Source organism: Chiloscyllium punctatum, chromosome 10 (genome assembly GCF_047496795.1).
Source record: "Chiloscyllium punctatum isolate Juve2018m chromosome 10, sChiPun1.3, whole genome shotgun sequence".
In the NCBI taxonomy this organism is placed as follows: Eukaryota; Metazoa; Chordata; class Chondrichthyes; order Orectolobiformes; family Hemiscylliidae; genus Chiloscyllium; species Chiloscyllium punctatum.
This window is the reverse complement of record NC_092748.1, coordinates 52,447,982-52,469,923: the sequence shown is the minus strand read 5'-3', so window position 1 is coordinate 52,469,923 and position 21,942 is coordinate 52,447,982. Positions and strand designations below refer to the sequence as shown.

Below are 21,942 nucleotides of genomic sequence, written 5' to 3'. Positions count from 1 at the left end.
CCCTAGAGCGTCGGAGGCTGAGGGGTGACATTATAAAGATTTATAAAATCATGAGGGGCATAGATAGGGTAAATAAACAAGGTACTTTCCCTGGGTGGGTGAGTCCAGAACTAGAGGGCATAGGTTTTGGGTGAGAGGAGAAAGATATAAAACTGACTTAAGGGGCAACTTTTACATGCAGAGGGTGGTGAGTGTGTGGAATAGGATGCCAGAGGAAGTGGTGGAGACTAGTACAATTGCAAGATTTAAAAGGCATCTAGATGGGTATATGAATAGGAAGGATTTGGAGGGACATGGGCTGGGTGCTGGCAGTTGGGACTAGATTGGGTTAGGATATCTGGTCAGCATGGATAAGTTGGACTGAAGGGTCTGTTTCTGTGCTATACATCTCTATGTCTGATGGGGTCAAAAACCCTATTCTCCCGCTTTCTCCCCATAACCTTGGCAATCAATAACTTCTTTATGTCAGTTTTAAATATACTCAATGATCTGGCCACCACAGCTTCTGTGGCAATGAATTCCATAGATTCACCTCTCTCTGGCTAAAGACATGTCTCATCTTCATTCTAAACAGTCTTTTCTCAACTCTAAAGCTGTGCCGTCAGGGCCTAGTCTTACCAACGGAAACATCTTCCCAACTCCACTCTATCCAGGCCATTCAGTATTCCAAGTTTCAATCATACTCCCCCCTCAGAGTCTAGTCCCAGAATCCTCAAATGTTCTTCATGTTAAGCCTTTCATTTCAGGGATCATGCTCGTGAATCTCCTCTGAACGCACTTCAGGGCTAATACATCGTCCTTCCTGGGATTTGGGGTCCAATGTTGCTCATAATATTCTAAATATGGTCTGACCAGAGCTGTATAATGCCTCAGGAGTGCATCCCTGTTTTTTTTATTCTATTCCTCTCAAGATGAATGCCAACATTGTATTTGCCTTCCTAACTACCAACTCAACCTGCAAGCTTGTGTGGAGTGTGGATTGGGTTGAAATTTTATATTTTATATTTCATTTATAGGATGTGGACTTCACTGGTTAGGCCAGTATTTACTACCTATTCCTAATTGCTCAGAGGCCAGGTAAGAGTAAATCACATTGCTGTGGTTCTAGAGTCACATTTGGCAGGACCAGGTGAGGATAGTAGATTTACTTCACTAAAGGTCATTAGTGAACTAGATGAGCTTTTCTGACAACTAACAATGGTTTAATGGTCATCACTAGATCCTTAATTCCAGATTCTTTATTGAATTCCTCCTTCATTCTCTGCCATGTGGAATTTGAAGCTGGTTCCCCTCAACATTAGCTGAGTTTGTGATCAGTAATCTAGTGATGATACCACTAGGCCACTGCCTCCCCATTAAATTCTTAATTTAATTATTAAATCAACAAATTTAAAATAGTAAAGAGCTCAATTCTTGTGGCTCCACTGGCCTCTTGGTGAGGAAGCATATACTGTCCAAAGCTTTCAGTGGGAGGTGGAAGCCCTGATACCTGGGATGCATAATATCCTCCCCCCACTTTTTTGATTTAGCCTGTCCCTTTTAACCCCACTTTAGTTTTTGTAATTGTTGCACTGCCCTTAGTGGGCAGTATTTTGCAGTTTATGAATTGTTAATTGGATGATCTGATTAAATTGGTATTTAAAATTTTTAAAAAGAGCTGACTTCATCTCCCAGTAGTGTCTTGGCTTCTGAACAAGGAAATGGTCCAGCCAGAAAGGTTATTTTTTTGTTAAACTGTACATTTTATAATAAAACCCTTGTAAATCTGAGTCCTTTGACTAATTCAACATATGGATAGTGGTTGTAAAACACGATTCACTTCTTGTCACAATAAGTGGTATCAAAGCATGGAGTTACATTAGGAATTCTTATGCAAACAGCATTGTAATTTACATTCCATTTCTCGGTCTCTGGGCATTCTCCAAGAAGCTGTGACCAATAGCTGCGAGTTAGACCTGTCTAGCTTTATGTATCCAATGCCACATTCTACTTCCTGCACAAGAACCAGCAAAATTATATTCATGTGCAGATTTAGATAGCAATCCAGAAGCGATTACATTTGGTGACGCTGAAGCACAAATGAAATATTAGAATGTCCTACTCGAAAGATCTGCTTTGTGCATATTGATGAATTCTACCTCTGAAAGAATAAAGTGCTAAACCATACTGAAGGCTTTGCTGCTAAATTTGCTCAAAGTACCAATTATTAATAGTCCAGCTACCTGAATCGCAACAGTAATTAATGGATTTGCAGAACCATCTATAAGGCAGTTCCACAAGAGCCAAGCAGAGTATTTTTGGGCAGAGGCCCTGGCTTCAATTGGACCATCTGTTATTGATGCAGAGACTGCTGATTCATAGGTTTATTGTCTGGTATGGAACAAGCACCATCTTCTTATTTCTATATGCTCAATTACTGTAAGAAGTTTCATTAAACTATCACTAAGCAGTACAGCACGTCAGCCGTTTCCATAAAACAGTGACATTACTTGAGTTAACAGTGTCACAACACAAATCACTGTACTGAATTGATTGCAGAGATTTTCTAATCTGTGTGATCAGAGATATTATATCGCACTTCGGGAGCAGGTGGAACTTGTACACGAGCCTCTTGTCCGAGGGATAGTCACCACAAGAACCTGTCTTTTTAGTCAGTCTGGTCAGTTGTGTTGTTATGCACCTCTGGAGCAGAATTACAGAAATGTAATGATGCACAAGGTGGCTATTCAGCCCACTGAATCTTCACCAGCTGTAATCTGGTGCCAAGCTGTTCTTTTCCCCATATCCTTGTACACCATTACTACATTTTTGTTTAAAAAAAATGCGCTGTAGGTTGGACTTGAACCTGGATCTTTTGACTCCGAGGTGGAGGCACCATCTACAGAAAGCAGGCAGAACCAAGCAGCAGTGGATATGGCGTATGCTAAGCAATTTTGAGACCTTCAGTTAGGAAAAATTTACAAATTGGATGATAATGCTTGCATGCATCAATATAGATTTGAAAGCAAGAGCGAGAATCATTTATTTCAGTGACCGCATGGGTCCTGGGCTCGACTTTCACCTAACACTTTAAATCCAGATCTAAGTGCTCATGGGTGGTCCTGATGAAGGAGTGATGTGATTGTGGTGAACCATTTATGGAGAAAATGGTGACAATGGTTAACCATTTATGGACGAAGTATTACTTAAACCTCAACACCATGTCATTTGGGATCTGCAAAGTAGTCACAATAAAAAGCTGACTCCTTACTGGATGTAACTGTGATGGTAAAGAAAGTTGTGAAACTTGGTAGTCTGGTAACTGCAGCTGTAGAGGCTTAGGCATAAGGAAATGCAGGCCTTCACAAACATTTCTTATCTTTTTTTCGGCTGTTATCGAGTGAAAAGGAAATAAATTTGTTCAGACACCAGAGGCATCAACCCCACCATGACAGGAATATGGAGAATTTCTTGAACGGGCCAAAAAAGCTGAGACGTTTTACTTGATATTTGCCTCCTCAACATAAACATTTACAGAAATGTGGTAAATTGTTTCTTAAAGTTATTGTAAAATTTGCTTTAGAAAGTAAATACTATTTTCTAATAAGTAAATACACCTACCCATCAATTTGAGGGATAGTATCCTATGGGATTTGGGTGAGAGTGAGGAATTAGAAAAAGCAATCCTCAACATTATTAAATGTTCATTTTATATTTGTGGTTGATATATTTTTAAAAGATTGCTTTTGTCTGTTGAAAAGCAAAGATTACTGAAATATATAACCGAGCTAATGTTAGAAGAGATGTAATGGTTCATTGGACTATTCCATATGTTGGGGTTTGAGGTGCAGTCATAATCTTCATGACTAACTGAAACAGGAACAAAATGAAAATATTACATGAGACAGTTCTCAATCTCAAATTTATGAGCAGAATGGAAATAGACTTTAAAATAACCCACATTGAAGTTGAAATTGTGGTTTATCACAGTACTTTATCACAGTGACTAAATCACAGGATCATAAGTTGTGGGAGTAGATCAAGTCTGCTGCATTCAATGAGACCATGGTTGATCTAATAATGCTCAACTCCATTTTCCTGCCTTTCCCCATAACCTTGATGCCCTTACCACTTAGAAATCTGCCTATCACAGCCTTGAATATACAATGCAGCCTCAACAGCCCTCTGTGGTAAAGAAGACCACAGATTGCTACCCTCAAGAAATTCCTCCTCATCTCTGAAATGCGCAACCCTTATTCTGAGATAATACTCTCTGGTTCTGGACTGTCTCACAAGGTTATACACTTCAATAAAGTCAACTCTCACGCTTCTAATTTCTGAGTAAAGGTCCAGTCTACTCAAAGTCTCCTCATAAGATAGCCCCTATATACCTGGTATCTGCACAGTGCACCTTGTCTGGACTGCCTGCAATATCAGTATGTCTTTCCTTAAATAGGGTGCAGAACTGTTCATAGTATTCCAGCCATAGTCTGACCAGTACCTTATGTAGTTTTAACAGAACAGCACCATTTGTATACTCCATTCCCTTTGAAATAAAAGGTCAACATCTCATTTGCTTTCCCAAGTATCCACTGAACTTGAATGCCAGCTTTACTTTTGATTCATAAATGAGAATTCCCAATTCCCTCTGTTCCTTAATTTTTTTAAATATTCATTTTAGTGGGATGAGGGTGCTGCTGGCTGGCCAGCATTTATTGCTTTTTCCCAGTTACCTTTGAGAAGGTGGTGGGGTGAGTTGCCTTCTTGAGCCACAGCGGTCCACCTGTTGTGGGTTGGCCCACAATGCCATTCGGGAGGGAATTCCAAGATTTTGACTCAGTGACAGTGAAGAAACGGCAAAATATTTCTATGTCAGATGTCAGGTTATAGTCCAACAGGTTTATTTGAAATCACAAGCTTTTGGAGCATTGCTCCTTCGGCAGGTGAAGTAGCTACTGGCTTCACCTGATGAAGGAGCAACACTCAGAAAGCTTGGGATTTCAAATAAACCTGTTGCACTAGAACCTGGTGTCATGTGACTTCTGACTTCGGAGTCTAACACGGCATCTCGACATCATGTCAGTATGGTGAATGGGTTGGAGAAGAACTTCAAGATAGTGGTATTCCCATGTATCTGCTATCCTTGTCTTTCTAGATGGAAGAGATTGTGCATTTGGAAGGTGATATCTGAGGATCTTTGGTGAATTTCTGCAGAGCATCTTATAAATAGCATATACTGCTGCCATTGTGTGTTAGTGGTGCAGGGAGAGGATGCTTGTTGTAATGGTACTATGGCTTTAATAGGCGTATTTGGTCTGGGTTATTTTTATGAAGAAAGGTTAAGACAGAGGCATGGAGCAGTCTGCTCAATGCCAATAAAGTAAGCAGCATGTAAGACCTTGGGCTGTTTTTAAAGTTGGAACAATAGAAACAGACTGTATGGGTGGGGTCAAGATCCTACAGAACCAGGATTTTTAGTTTTAGCTTTCTGCAGTTACTGGGATCTTGAAGCTGGATGTGGAAGCACTTATTTCTCTATCTTAGTTACAGCTGAACATTGAGGTTCTCTCCTTGCTGCTAGAATTGCACTTTTTCTTTCCCAAGAGCGTGTTTCTGTTACTATATTGGAACAATTAATTAGTAGTCGTTAATATATCAATTTGTTAAACAGCTCAATAGAGATAGAGTTAAGCCAAATCTTTTCCTTTATTTTTATTTTGTCTATATTTTAACTATATCATAAAAATAAAAAAGGTGCTTTGCTTCAAATCTGGTAGTTTAACCATCTGAATTGCATCCAGAATACAATGCCTGACACGCCTTTAAAATAAGAAAAAGTTAGGATCTAGGCTATCTTCTTAATATATTTTGAAAGGATTTGGTCTGTCCATAACAAATTGGAGGCTCTTGACAGGATCAAAATCTCTAATTCCTGGTTAGGTTTAGGATTAATGGACCAAAGGCACCGAATGGTTACTGTTGGTGTTTTTTTTTATTTTGGGTGTTAATAGGGTGCACCTTACGTAATAATAGTTCTTTCAGTCACTAAGAATTTCCTGAGGTGAAAAAACTCACTTTGGGAGTTTTACAGAAAGTGAGCAAAGCAAAGCTTTTGGAATTGTCAAGACAAGCTGGAGTTGGGGTTGTCTGTGTGAAAAAGGGGAGGTACTGCAATTGCAGCAACAGTTCGACATTTATGACTGCTGGAAATGCCAACAGAATCATTGGAAATGGCTAAAATTCAATTGTAAATGAAGCAGATTGAATATGAAAAAGAAATGAAACAGCTTGAATTACAATTGCAAATAGAAGAAAAGCAGAAAGAGAGAATAGCTCTAGCAGAGGAAAATAAAAGGAAAGAATAGCTCTGGCAGAACAAAAAGAATAGGAAAGGATGAAAAGGAGAGAGTTTTTGAAATTCAGAGGTTGAAACTGAAAACTCAAAGTTGACTTAAAATGGCCGAGGTACAGGTGAAAGGTAAGAGTAGTGATAAGAATAGTGATGGAAAGCAATCCCATTGTAGACAAAGGGATTCTGGTGAGAATCTGTTTAAATATGTCCAAACATTGCCGGAGTTCAACGAGAAGGATGTAGAAGCCTTTTCTCATTTCACTTAAGTATCTTAATAAATGAAATGACTAATGACCATGTGGGTATTGTTGCTCCAAACGAAGTTAGTAGGTAGAGCTAGTAAGGTTTTTGCATCATTATTAGAGGAGGTATCTGGGAGTATAAGGAGGTTAAAAAAATGCTATCTTCAGTGCATATGAGCTTGTCAAAGAAGATTACAGACAACATTTTAGGAATCTAAGACGGGACCTTAAAAACAGCATACATAGAGTTTGAAAGAATCAAACAAGGTAATTTTGATACATGGATAAGAGCATCGAAAATAGATCAAACATTTATCCAGGTATCAAAGTTACCTTGTTTGATTCTTTCAAACTCTATGCATTAGTTTTAGAGTCCCGTCTCAGGGAAACAATTATTTTGGAGGAATTCAAAAATTTATTTCCTGAAGGAGTGAGAATTCATGGAAGAGCACAGAGTTAAGATTGCAAGATTAGTAGTGGAAACGGCAGTTGATTATGAGTTGGTTCATAAATCAAAGTTTGGCTTCTGACATCAATTTCAATCGGTGAGGGATAGAAAGTGGGGAAAAGGGAAATCTTTAGGTGGTAAGGGAAAAGGAGATCACATTGAGGATAGTAAAGAGTTTACCACAGGGTATAAAGGAAACCCATCTGGGGAAAGAAGTAAAAAATCTCAGGTGTTTTCATTACAATAAAGTAGACCACATGAAGTTGCAGTGTTGGTGGTTTAGAAAAAGCACTGGGAAGACAGATATGGGAAAATAAGATAAGCCAGTGAATTTTGTTACAGTAGTAAAGGAAACTACAATGGAAGCTAAAAAGCTGCAGAAGAATGTACAACCTGGTCAGGGGTTGGTTGAGAAGAAAATGCGAGATGTCTTTAAAGAATTTACTTGTGTGATAAGGTTTACTCATATCTGGCAGGAAGAGTAGGTAAAAAAGTTAAGAGATATGGGGGCAAGTCAATCGTCAGCGGCATGTTGACTCAGTGGTTTGCAGTGGTGTCTTACAGTGCAAGGGAGCCATGTTCTGTTTCATTTGGCCTCAGACATTCGACCTCTGACCTTCGGGTGACCATCTTCCAAGACAGACTTCGGCACAGGGAACAACACAAAGTGGCTGAACAGAGGCTGATAGCCAAGTACCCATGGAAATGGCCTCAACTAGGACCTTGGGTTCATGTAACACTACAGGTGATCCCATTGCGCCCCACACACACACTTACGGGGTGAATTTGTACTTGCAGAATTACATTTTATTTTGCTCAAAAACTGTATGAATCCATGTAAGATTCTGTAAATTCCTTTTTTAGATTAGAATCAGTCTGAACATTGGGGCACAGACAGCCTCACACAGGGCACCTCACACCTTCAATGCACTAGCCGGGCTAGCGTGGCACCAATTGTTAAAGTTCATTTGAGAATGTAACTTTAAGAAAGTTCTGGAATTTACATATGAAAGAACTGAAACCAACATGCCATTCTAAAAGATGAGAGACTTAAACAATCCAGATATTTTTTCAATATTTAATTTCAGTTACATCACACTGTAAACTGTTGCTATAAATTCTATATCCATATCTTATACTCCATAACCACCAGATGAAGGAGTAGTGCTCCGAAAGCTAGTGCTTCCAAATAAACCAGTTGGACTATAACCTGGTGTTGTGCAATTTTTAACTTTGTACACCCCAGTCCAGCACCGCACCTCCAAATCAGATTAGGTAAGTTAGCCATGCTAAATTGCCCGTAGTATTCAGGGATGTGTAGGTTAGGTACATTAGTCACAGGTAAATGTAGAGTAATAGGGTAGGGGAATGGGTCTGGGTGAATTACTCTTTGGAGGGTTGGTGTGGACTTGTTGGGCCAAAGGGTCTGTTTCTACACTGTAGGGATTCTATGATAATCTGATGATGAGAGGTGAGGAAATGCATAGTTTAGGAGTATTGCTGGAAAAAAGTGGTAATATGTGGAAGTCATGGTGAGAAGAGCAATAGTGCATTATATAAAGTGAGGTTGGTGAGCGTGGAGAAAAGTGGTGAAGTGATAGAAGGCATAATAGAGAAATGAAAAGATTAAATAGAGCAGGTGAGTTGGCTAGATAGCATTTAAAAGACGCACAGTGTGTGACAAAATAGGATGCAGACAAGAAAACAAAAATTTGCAAGTTTGCTAGTGGAGATAAAGAGTCAGTCTTACTTCCCGTGGTAAGTGACCCTTTAAAAACAAGGTTTAATGGGCCTTATCAAATCAAAATGAAATTGGGTGAGGTGAATTATTTGATAAGAACGCCAGATCAAAAGCAATCTCACAGAGCATGTCATGTGAATCTGCTAAAAAGATATTTTGATAGGAAGGAAAGAAAAAAGGACAATGTGTTATTTGTTACAATACAGAGTGAAGCATCAAATTCAGTTGATTCTAAACTGGACATTTCTCAAATTAATTTGGACAATGAGGCAGTTCTCAAAAATTGGGATATTGAGTTACCTTCAAATGAAAATCGAATTGACCTGAAAGACTTGTTTTAATCATATGGGGAGATATATGGGAATAAGCTGGGAAGTACAACTCTGATTGCACATGATGCAAAAGTTTAATCGGATCCCGACAATGTGGAAACAGGCCATTTGGTCTAACAAGTCCACACCAACCCTCCGAAGAGTAATCCACCCAGACCCATTCCACTATATTTACGCCTAACTAACGCACCTAACATACACATCCCTGAACACGTGGGCAATTTAGCATGGCCAATTCATCTAACCTGCACATCGTTGGATTGTGGGAAGAAGCCAGAGCATTTGGAAAAAACCCATGCAGATACAGGGAGAATGTGCAAATTCTACACACAGCCGCCCCAGACTGGAATCGAACCTAGATCCCTGGTGCAGTGAGGCAGTAGTGCGAACCACTGAACCACCGTGCTGCCCGAAGTAGGAAATGCTGTTCCAATTAAGCAACATCCCAAAGACTTAACCCATTAAAGTTGGAGCAAGTTCAAAACAAGATTGAATGTTCGCTCAAAGACATTAAAATCGAAGTGAATTGTAGTGAATGGAGCTCACTAGTAGTGGTAGTGCCAAAACTAGATGGTACCCAACAATTATGTGTGGACTATCGCAATGTCAATGCATTCACAAAATCTGATTCATATCCTATTCCACATTTGGAAGACTGTATTCAGAAGGTGGGACAAGCAACTTATATTATAAAGTTGGACTTATTGAGAAGAAACTGGCAGGTACCTTTACCTGAAAGAGCCAAGGAAATTTTGGCTTTTTGAATGGATTATAACAGTTTAAAGTCATGCCATTTGGCAAGAAAAATGTGCCAGTCGCATTCCAAAAACTAACCAAAAACAATTTCTGGATTACCCAATTGTGTGGTGGACATTGACAATCTGGTGATTTTTAGTCACACATGGAAGGAACATTTGAAGCATCTATTGGAATTATTTGATTGACTTTGGGAGGCAGATTTGGTGATAAACCTGACCAAGGATGAGGTGGCAAAAGCCCAAGTCACATTCCTGGGCCATGTTATTGGACATGGACAGATGGCCCCATGGGATTTGAAAAGATTTTTGGGGAGTTTCCTATACCATTGATGAAGAGCAAAGTACAAATTCCTGGGATTGAGTTGTTTTTATTGGAAGTTCGTATCGAATTTTAGTAGCATAGTTGCTCCACTGACTGGCTGGTTGAAGCAGTGCAGAAAGTTTCAGTGGTCAGAAAAATGTCAGAAGCATTTGACAGCATGAAAGCTGTGTTAACTACACTTAATTATGCAAAGCCACTTGAAGTGGCTATTGATGTGGGTGTCAAGACGACAAGGAGAAGTTAGAAAGACCTATTGGATATTTTTCCATAAAATTGAATAATCATTTGAAAAACTCCACAGTTGAGAAAGAGACCTTGAGTTTAGTGTGTTTGTTGCAACATTCAACATTTATATCGCCCATAATGTCTGAGGCAATTGTGTATACTGATCATAACCTTTTAAAGTTTTTGGGAAAATTTTAAAGATAAAAATACCAGACTCTGTTTAGAGCTTAATATTGCAGGCATTCATTTCAAAAAGAGAACATAATTGCTGAATTGTTGTCGCAACTTTGAAGGAAGACGGAGATGGTGGCAGTAAAAAAAAAGACTGAAATGAACTGTAGTACTGAATATTTGCATACTTAGAGCCAATGTAATATGTAGGTATTGTAGTTTACTAATAGCATAATGTGAAAGACTTTTTAAAAAATAAGCCATCTCTTTATATTCATGATTCATTTTTTAAAGGAGGGCAAGTGTTACAATACTATGGCTTTAAGAGGTGTATTTTGTCAGGATTTTTATAATTAAGACAGAGGCACAGACTGGTCTGCTCAAAGTCAATAAACAGCATGTGAGGCCGTTGTGTTTTTTTTAAACAAGTTGAAGCCTGTATGGGTGGGTCAAGCTCTCACAGAACCAGGATTTTTAGTTTCAGCTTTCTGCAGTGGGTGCAATCTTGAAGCTGGATGTGGAAGCTCTTATTTCTGTCTCTGTTACAGCTAAAAGCTGGGTTCAGCTCCTGCTGCTAGAATTGCATGTGAGACAATCTAATTTACTGAATTTGTCTTTATTAAGGATGTGTTTATGGGATGTTACTATATTGGAACAATTAATTAGTAGCTAATATATATTATTTTGTTAAGCATTTCAATAGAGTTAAGCCAATTCTTTTGTTTTATTTTATATTGTCTGTAAAAAGAAAGTGCGTTTTGTTTACAGTTGAGTAGTTTGACCAACTGAATTGCATCCGGAATGCAATGCCTGACACTTACCTTTAAAATAAGAAAACGTTAAAGATCTAGGCAACCTTCGCAATATATTTTGAAGGGGTTTGGTCTAGTACATAACATTGTTGATGCAGTGCTGCTTTGTCCTAGATGGTATTAAGCTTCTTGAGTGTTATTGGAGCTGCACCCATTCAGGCAAATGGGGAGTATAGCATCACATTCCTGACTTGTGCCTCATAGATGGTGGCAGGTTTTGGTCATTGTTGGTGGGCGGGGAGGGGGGGGGGGGGTTTGTGTGTCAGGAAATGAGTTCCCTATCAGAGTATTCCTAGTCTCTGAACTGCCTTTGTTGCTATTGTGTTTATGTGGTGAGTCCAGTTGAGTTTATGGTCAATGATAATCCCAAGGATGTTGATCATAGGTAATACCATTGAATGTCAAGAGGCGGTGGTTAGATGGTCTCATATTGGTGATGGTCATAGTCTGGCTTTTGTGTGGCATGAATGTTACTTGTCAGGCCAAGCCCTGGATATTGTCCACACCTTTCTGCATTTGAACATGGACTACTTCAGTATCTGAGGAGTCGCCAATGGCACTGAACATTGCACAGTCATCAACGAACATCCCCACTTCTGACCTTGTGATGGAGGGAAGGTCACTGATGAAGCAGCTGAAGTTGGTTGAGCCTAGGACTCTCTCCTGAGGAATTCCTGCAGAGATGTCCTGCAGCTGAGGTGATTGATCTCCAGCAAACATGACCATTTTCCTGTGTGTCAGGTATGACTCCAACCAGCAGAGACTTTGCCCGATACCCATTGATTCCAGTTTTTGTTGGACTCCTTGATGCCTTGAGGCCTCAGTCGAATGCAGCCTTGGTGTCAAGGGCTGTCACTCTCACTCACCTCTGGAATTCAGCTCTTTTGTCCATGTTCGAACCAAGGCTGTAACGAAGTCAGGAGCTAAGTGGCCCTGGTGGACTCCAAACTGGGCATTACTGAGCAAGTTATTGCTGAGCAAATGCTGCTTTATAGCACTGTAGGTGATACCTTCCATCACTTTATGATGATTAAGAGTAGGCTGTTGGGCCAGTAATTGGCTGGATTTGGCCTGTTTTTTTGTGCACAGTGGGAGAGATGCCAGTGTTGACTAGAGGAACAGCAGGTTCTGGAGCACAAGACTTCAGTACTATTGACAGAACGTGATCAGGGCCCACCTTGATATGATGTGGAGTGAACTGAATTAGCTGAACACTGGGGACCATTGGAGGAATGAAATCAACGTTTCGAGCGAAGGGCTTTTGCCCGAAACGTCGATTTCGCTGCTCGTTGGATGCTGCCTGAACTGCTGTGCTCTTCCAGCACCACTAATCCAGTATTTGCTTTCCAGCATCTGCAGTCATTGTTTTTACCTTACACCATTGAAGGAAGCAGAGATGGATCATCCACTTAGCACACTTCTGGCTGAAGATTGCTGCAAATGTTTCAGCTGTATCTCAGCATTAGTGTGCTGAGCTCTTCCATCATTGAGGATGGGGATATTTGTTGACAAAGTTAAAAACCATACAACACCAGGTTATAGTCCAACAGGTTTATTTGGAAGCACTAGCTTTCAGAGGTGCTGCTCCTTCATCAGGTGGTTGTGGAGTATAAGATCATAAAACACAGAATTTATAGCAAAAGATTATACTGTCATAGAGTGATAAATTGAACATATCATATTCAATATACACTGTATGGCATTGTAATCTCTTGTTAGAAATTCTGCGTTTTATGATCTTATACTCTACAACCACCTGAAAGCTAGTGCTTCCAAATAAATCTGGTGGGACTATAATTTGGTGTTATGTGACTTTTAACTTTGTCCACCCCAGTCCCTACCCATCATCATATTTGTGGAGCCTCCTTCTCCAGTCAATTGTTTAATTGTTCACCACCATTCGTGATTGAGTGTGTCAGGACTGCGGAGCTTAGATCTGATCCATTGGTTTTGTGATTGCTTAACTCTGTCTATCATTTGCTGCTTATGCTGTTTGGCATGCAAGTAGTCCTATTTGATAGCATCACCAGATTGACACCTCAGTTTTATATAAGTAAAAACAATGACTGCAGATGCTGGAAACCAGATTCTGGATCAGTGGTGCTGGAGCTGAGGCAGGGCTGACTGGAGAGAGGTTAGGTGCCGGCGCATTGCTGCAAGCGTGGAGCGGAGGATCTTGAAGGAGAACTGTTGCTGGTGTTTTTGAATCTGTAGTCTGTACTAGTCCAGCACCACTAATCCAGAACCTCATTTTTAGATATGCCCAGTACTGTTCCTGACATGGCCTCCTGTACTGTCCTAATACTTTGCATTTGTTTCACCACTTAAATAATATTCAGTTCCTCCAAAGCTGCGTTAACACTTTTTTTTCCAACAGTATACTCCATCTGCCAAGTTTTTGTCCACTTACGTATCCTGTCTATATCATTCCTCAGACTCTGTCATCCTCACCACTTGCCCTCCCACCTATTTTTGTTATCTGCAAACTTGGCTATAGTAAATTCACCCTCCTCATCTAATTCATTATAGATATATGTTGTATATAATTGTGGCTCCAGCACTAATCACTGTGGCACAAAACTGGTTATAGGGTGTCATCTTGAAAATGATCCCCTTACCCCAAGTCTGTATTCTTTTAGTTAGACAATCCTCAAACTACACTAATATCTTATCTAGAACACTATGAGCTCTTATATTAATTAGCCTAATGTATTGTACCTTGTCAAACACTTTCTGAAAATTCAAATATTACATCCACTGCTTCACCTTTATTTATCTGGCTTGTTATCTTCTCAAAGAATTATAGTAAATTTGTCATGTATGATTTTCCGTTATGAAAACATGCTGAGTGTCTAATTATATTATGTACTTCTAAATTCTCTGCTATTACAGTATCCTTTATTAAAGAAGAACACTACTGTATTCCCATAACAGACTTTTAAGCTAACTGGTCTATGGTCACCTTCTTTGTCTCCCCTTTTTCAATAAAGGCGTCACATTGGTAGATTTCAATCCTCTCTAAAGTAACAAGCGCAAGTGAAAACGAACATGTGGACCTTTAAGGTAAGCAAATGATAAAACGAATATCGTTCAAAATATTTACTTTTGTGTGCAGTAAAATTGCTGTTGACTCGACTTGAAGACCTAACTTAGGAGCGCCCCCTGCTGTTACGTACGCTTGGAGAATTGATCATTGAGACGAACGGTGGAGTTGATACTGTCTTGTCAATTTGGCACCATAAATCATTTCACTAGCTTTAAACAATCTATACACCAGAGACTTATTTTTTCACGTTGTGCTCTAGGAATTATTTCCAAGCGATGCATTTAAATATCCTGTGAGGTTAATCTGTGGTTAGTGTGACAGAGGTTTCCGCGAATTTCTGGAGTATTGCTTGGATGCAAACTATAAGCGACTTCTGTGACTTCATCCCGCGTCATTGTTTAATATTGTTAGTGGATCACATGGTTACATGTTTTATTCTGTTTATTGACAGCAGTGGGAATAGATTCCTAGATGACTTAACGCAAGCCTGGTACGGGAGTTATCCAGATTCTAAATATTCCGAACAGCACGCAGCAAGAATACGGATGTTATGTATTATTTAACGTGATTGTATACCATTCAATCTTCTAGCCTTTTTTGTTACTTCTGAAAAGGGAATTAAAAACTTTTTTTCCTCGTATTGTGATTATCAAATTACCTGGAATGCACAATTTGAATAAGATACTGGATAACTGGTGGAAATTTTGCAGGGGTTTGAAGACAAAAACCCGGTGATGCCGGATTTTATGGATCACTCTGCTTGGAAAGGTTCTGACAGTTTTAGTTTAATGCTCCCGGAACTGCAGTCTCAGTTAGGAATATGAAACCATGCCAAACATCAGAAAGTCTGTGTCAAACAACATATGTCATATTATTTTTCATATATTAAGGGTATGATTAAGATGTACTTGCGACATTGAGTCCTAAAAAAAATTTGCAATTTTGAATTAATTTACGTTTTCTTCCAAAATAGTGAAGCAAGAGGCAATACTAGTTCAGTTCTCCAGTTGTCCTCTTTCTGAGGACACTTCTACCTGGAACTTCCCCTCCTTCCTTCATAACAGCATTTTAATTATCTCCTTTGTTAATTATTCTCCAATAAATTGTTATTGTCACCAATCAACGTGATATTTTACCTTTAAGAGTTTGTATTTATCTCGTCCAGCATTGCTATGCAAAAGTCAGCTGATAAACGTCTAAATGAATTATAGTTAAACGAGTAAATGAATTATAGTTAAACCCCGACCTTTCCTGATCACACTCTGATGACCCCTTTTCAAGGATCAAAATGTATTGTATCGTCAGTCAAAGGATTAAATTTGCGTTGTGTTTCTTCATTTATATAAAAAAAGCGATGAAATGCTGCTGATATTCTGTTTAGTTAATTACGAGCACGATTTAAGCAGAGTCTGGGATGTCAAATACACAACACATATAGGTAAGAAAGAATTCCATTCTAAAAGTCCACAATTGATCAGGTTTTCCCAAATAACTAAGCAAGGTGGTACCAATGTTAATGCGTTTACCAGTGAACTATCTGACTTTACCACCTGAAAACGAGCTGAAGGATGAACTAAATCCTTTACTAAATGAAAATATTTATTTTACACATACTCCAAAAAGGAGCAACTGTTAATTTAAGTTGCATCTATTTAAATAAAATGGCTTACTGCACTGCAAAGCATTTGGATTTTAACCGATTCTTCAGGAAAGCTACAATGGAAGGGGACGCCGGGGGTTGGGGTGGGGATAAGGGAGAGAACGTTTCCTGTAAATTGTGTTTGTAATGTTACAACACTTACCTTTGACATTTTTAGTACAGACACTACATATTCTTAGTCATTCCTTTTATATTTGAAGTACAAGCTGTCTGAAACAAACGTAGTCTACCAGGGGTTCTTTTGCGCTAGGAATTCTTACCTGGTAAGCATCAGGAATATTGACCGTCTGTCCGTGTTCCGCCACATAACCAATGATTCCTTTCCCCCATGGCACCTGCACTTCGTTGGAGTTTTCCATACTGCACGAAGGTAGCACTGTGGTCCCTGCGTGCACGTCAAAGAATTTGGACACTAGAGTCTTTTTATTGGAAGTTCCTTCCACAAGGAACAAGGAGCATCGGTCGGCATCGACCAGGATACAGACGAAGATAAGGATTTTGTAGCTCAGGCTGGTCAGGTCCAAATCATTGGAGATGTCTTTGACGAGTTCCAGAAAGAATTCTCTCTCGTTGGTATCCCTGAGTTCGCATTTGTAGTCGATCGCCGTGGATGCATACTGAGGGATATTGACCCGAGATTCCAATAAGGCGCTCAAGATGTGGGCTGTGGTGGGAGGTAGCGAGCTGGCTTTCCTGAGGAGAGCTCGCCTCCTCATGCTGGAGAGTGGTTCCTTGTCCCTGGAGTTCACATGCTCGTCGTAAGTCCTGTTGACGGTCATCGCCTTAGATCTGGCAAAGTTTTTTCTGAGCTCCCGCTGGGAGGGTCTCCTCTGCAGGCCATCTCCTTTGGTCACCCAGCACTCCTTGGCGACAGCGCCCTTCTCCCCTGTGGTGGGGGTCGATGGGGTTTTGCTGAGATGATGATGCTTGAGCCACTTCTCCACCGCGCTGTATTTGCCTTTCCTCAGCAGGTAGTCTTCGAAAAGATCTGGATGATTATCCAGAAAAGTTTCCACTTCGGAAAAGTCTAGCTTTGTAGACCCCGACATAGCTGGAACTAGAGAAGTCTTAGTCAGTCTAACGAATTGTATCCCACTGAAGTATCATATCAGCACGTTCAGTCCTTAACCTGCGTTTACGGTAACCTACAGGTTAGAATTCAGGCATATTTAAAGTGAATAATCCGCCTGAACGCCATGCTGTATATCTACACAACCGCACTCAATGATTTCTCACTAACGATTGATGTGAGCAGCCTGCAGTTTGATGCTCTCTGATATCTTGCCGTGAAAGGAATGACAGTCTAGTCGGCTCTGTTATCTGCCCATGTTGGGAGCGCTGATGCTGCGTAACAAGGCACGGCCAAGAATGACAGAGAAAGCGTGGATCCTCCTGATCCACTGACGTAGAGGGGTCACTGTTTGCTGCCGAAGTCTATCCTGATTTCTGCTGCAGTAACATCCCGCTCCTAGTTTGTTCCGTCCTTGCCAGGATGAATAATATCATTTCTAGTAAACCTTCAAGAAATATTGGATTGCATCCTCCAGCAAACTGATATCGAAACAAAAGGTTCAAATGTGTTAGAACGGCAATAAATTTATTCTCAGAATACAAAAGGTTCCCGAATGTCGGACTAAATTAATAACAAACCTTTTTTTTAACCTGAATGAAAGAATATGTTCGACTATATCATCATCTACAGTAGATGTGAACCAGATATTTCTGATTAAAACAATTATTTTTGTTTTGTCTCTGGTTTACACAATACTCATTTTGTTGATCTCTCCATCGAAGTAATTTACTAAACGAATAAGCAGCGTTAAACAAATAGGAAAGGAGTAAGCAGCGTTGAAGAAATGGGATAGGTAAGGCACAGCTCCCAGTCCAACCCATACAATGTGCTGAAATGAATGGATTATAATCGCCTCCAACAAGCAGCGACTTCAATGAGAAGTGTTCAGTGAAATTTACGTAAAACGTAGGACTTCTTCCGTATCTCTCTCCCCCCCAAAAAAAATCAGAACATGTTCTACAGCCAGAGGGACTGCTTCGTAGGACATGTGTTCCGTGTCTTACAATTTATTTTCTAGCGAAGATTTCCCCGCTTTAAAGCTAACACTTCTCCTTACATGGTACCATGAAGAGATACAGCTGCATCAATGTTGTCACAACTCATTTACAAGCACCGCGCCCACAAGTGAAGGCGGCTCGTGGAGAAATGTGCTACCACACCAAATACAATCCGATGAAATGTGCAGGATTTATTTTTGAAAACTAAAATTTCTTCCATCAGTGAGGTAACAATACAATTAAGGACTGTTGTCTCAATCCTCTGTCATGCCTGTCAATGAAAGTCGTTTTTGTTCACCTTCTGTTGAGATTTGTCTCTGTATGGCCAGTTGAGTCTGGAATGAAAAGCAGCAGAGCTGGGAATAAGTCAGTGTGTGTGAGTACAAAAGCGAGACCACCGAACGGAACTGGGTTTCAATTCCAGACTGAGATTTTCTGAAAGACTTTCAGACTCGTGACGAAAGCCATGTCAGTGACTGACACGCATGCGTGCCCGCAACCTTTCATTGATGAAGAGAGAGTCTGCTCGCGCCCTTTCGGGTAAATGGGCGAGTTGCAATCTGATCGCTTCAGAACCATGTGGTTCGCTCATCAGCTCGCACAGTGTTCATCCCGTCCACTAGATTTTTCTTTGATCCCCTGTTGTTGGTGTTTTCAGGTGTAAACCAATGACCAGATTTTGGACCTTGTTATGAATGGCGAGTGGGAATTAAAGTGTTGTTGTGCAAAGAAGCAGTGATCTGTGCACTGGCTGCCTCATAGGCTCGACTTGTCAGTTTCATATACCTATTCTTAGTGTTTAATTCTTAGCAATGCTATTTTTATTAAATTACAGACTCACCTACAGTAAAAGGCTTAGTCTGAACAATATGTAGTCCTGGATCGTCTTCCAAATGGGAATATTTGCGGGTGATTACAATGTTATTTAATTGTGAAACTGAAAATATTGAAAATGCTTTGATATCAATGAATAAGGTTGTGATGGACTAGTAGAAGCACTGAGCCGGCTTTACAAGAGATGGTAAGCCGTTGTTTTTGGTTTATAAACGGCCCCACTCCGCAGTGTTTCAGTCATTCTGATTCGAGGAGTAATGACACAATCGCATCTCCTCCGAACGTGGAGTCATAGCATCGTCAATTCCGATTGCAAACAAAACTGCTGTCTGCCTCAGTGTACCTTTCACCAACTGTCACTGTTTAATATTCAGTTCGAGCAAGCTGCATCATGTGATCTGGAGGAAACAAATATACCGCCGCCTCCGATATTTACCCGTTACAGACAAGCCTATTTGCCAGGTGAAGGTGCTTAGAAATTAAACCTGTCTCTTTTATTGCTTTGTACTTTGTTTGGAAATGCTGTTCGCAATTGTAGCTTGAGGCGGTTTGTCCTTTCAACGTAGCTGTCTCATCTCATTGGCTTCCTCAGAAGTAATGAAATGCTGCAGTTAATTATTTACACCATTAGCACATTTTAACTATTAAGCTGATCAATGTTGAAAACGTTTATGTTTTAACGTTCGTAGCATAAAATTTCTCTTAATTGAGATAAATTAGAGTTAACGGCATTAAAAGGCAGAAGTTTTTTGTTGTATCTGTCAATCTACAGGGAACACAGGATCCCCGTTAATTTGCACATCTTCCAAGTGAAAACTACACATGGAAGGACTCGGATTGAAATCTTATACTCGAATTCAACATTCTAAAAACAATCTTTTTTTTCCAAACTTCGGGCTAACAAATTTCAAACAACATTTCGAGTGTTTTCACAAAGCCGTTGATCGCAAAATGCTTCACAGCCAACTAACGTTAACGCGTAACGGGAAACCCAGTCGGTTCAAATCAAGTCGCCATAATTTTAACAGTTCATAGGGCTGCTCTCTTCCTAGAGAGACGACTCGGGGTGATTTAACCTGAGGGCCACCACACCTCATGCCAGGGGAGAAGTTGAGAAGGAGAGTCCTTCATGGTAACCTCAGCCTGTGAGGGAATTGAACCCACGCTGACGGAATCATATCCCCAGCCCTGAAGATGGGTTACACCCGAAACGTCGACTTCTACACCTCCTGTTGCTGCCTGGTTTGCTGTGTTCTTCCAGCCTCCTTAGCAAACTTACCTGCAGCCAACTGAACGAAACCGATCCCACCCAACCACTGATATATAGCTAAAGATAAACATTGCCTGGGACACTGGGAGAATTTACATGTTCTTCGATTAGTCAGTGGTCTGGGATCTTAAACACCCAGAGAACAAACTTAATGTTAGTGTCACAGCTGGAGAAGGGCACGTTAGACAACTGGACATGAATCATTAACTCGGTATTGAATGTCTGACTAGATTATGTGTTCATGCCGAAGACACTGGAGTCCAAAGCCAAGGCAGAATGTAATCTTGGGGTTTTCAAATGTCCACCACTACTACTGGTCAAACTGGACAAGTTCTAAAGGAAATAGTTGCTAGACTGGGTCTGCGGCAGGTAGTGTGTGAAACAACAAGTCACAAAAACATACTTGGCCTCATGCTCATCAATCTGTCCATGACAGTATTGGTAGAAGACTTTGTGGAGATGAGGTCCTCCCTCCACATTGAAAAGTACCTTGCACAATATTCAGCATCTTTTGTGACTCCTCAGATGCTGAAGTAGTCCATACCTAAGTGCAAGAAGACCTGGACAATATTGAATCATGGGTTGTATTAAGGACCAGACCAGACACCAAAGGATTTTACAAAGGCAGTGCAGACCCTAATTTTTTCTAGTTGCCTGTATTGCTAGCAAGACAAAGCTTTTCACTGTGCCTTGGTACACGTGACAATAAATTCAATTCAATTCAAGTGCGTACTCCAATGTGATGCAACTGATCAAACTAACTGATGTTAAACAAAATAATTGATTCAAACATGATACAGAGGAACCTCGATTATCCGAATATCGGATTATCAGAAGATCTTGAGATCCCAATAGAAACATTACATCAAAGACATGTTTCCAACACGGATCACACCTTTTGTTTACAGTGATTACAAGTGAAGTCAACATTGTCCTGTACAGGGCAAAGGTCATAGAGATATATAGCTCAGAAACAGACTCTTCGGTCCAACCCGTCCATGCCGACCGGTTATCCCAACCCAATCTAGACCCACCTGCCAGCACCTGGCCCATATCCCTCCAAACCCCTCCTATTCATATAACCATCCAAATGCCTCTTAAATGTTGCAATTCTACCAGTCTCCACCACTTCCTCTGGCAGCTCATTCCATACAAATACCACCCTCTGTGTGAAAAAGTTGCCCCTTAGGTCCCTTTTATATCTTTCCCCTCTCACCCTAAACCTATGCCATCTAATTCTGGATTCCCCCAACCCAGGGAAGAGACTTGGCCTATTTATTCTATCCATACCCCTCAATTTTGTAAACCTCTATAAAGGTCACCCTTCAGCCTCCGACGCTCCAGGGAAAACAGCCCCAGCCTGTTCAGCCTCTCCCTGTAGCTCAAATCCTCCAACCCTGGCAATATCCTTGTAAATCTTTTCTGAACCCTTTCAAGTTTCACAACATCTTTACCATAGGAAGGAGACCAGAATTGCATGCAATATTCCAACAGTGGCCTAACCAATGTCCTGTACAGCCGCAACATGACCTCCCAACTCCTGTACTCAATACTCTGACCAATAAAGGAAAGCATACCAAACGCCTTCTTCACTATCCTATCCACCTGCGACTCCACTTTCATGGAGCTATGAACCTGCACTCCAAGGTCTCTTTGTTCAGCAACACTCCTGAGGACCTT

At 40.4% G+C, this 21,942-nt stretch overlaps 1 protein-coding gene across 5 annotated transcripts in view; it reads right to left on the bottom strand.

The window, feature by feature from the left end:
* The window catches only part of LOC140482128 (dual 3',5'-cyclic-AMP and -GMP phosphodiesterase 11A-like), a 424,709-nt gene that overhangs the window by 382,392 nt on the left and 20,375 nt on the right, over positions 1-21,942 (bottom strand). For 2 of the 5 annotated variants that reach the window (XM_072579130.1, XM_072579131.1), the window contains exon 1: positions 16,349-17,701. The exons of the other annotated variants lie outside the window; for them this stretch is intronic. In XM_072579130.1, the coding sequence (XP_072435231.1) occupies positions 16,349-17,137 (789 nt within the window). In that variant the 5' untranslated portion in view covers positions 17,138-17,701. Of the gene's footprint in view, positions 1-16,348; positions 17,702-21,942 lie in introns of those variants that run through there. 5 annotated transcript variants of the gene reach the window in all.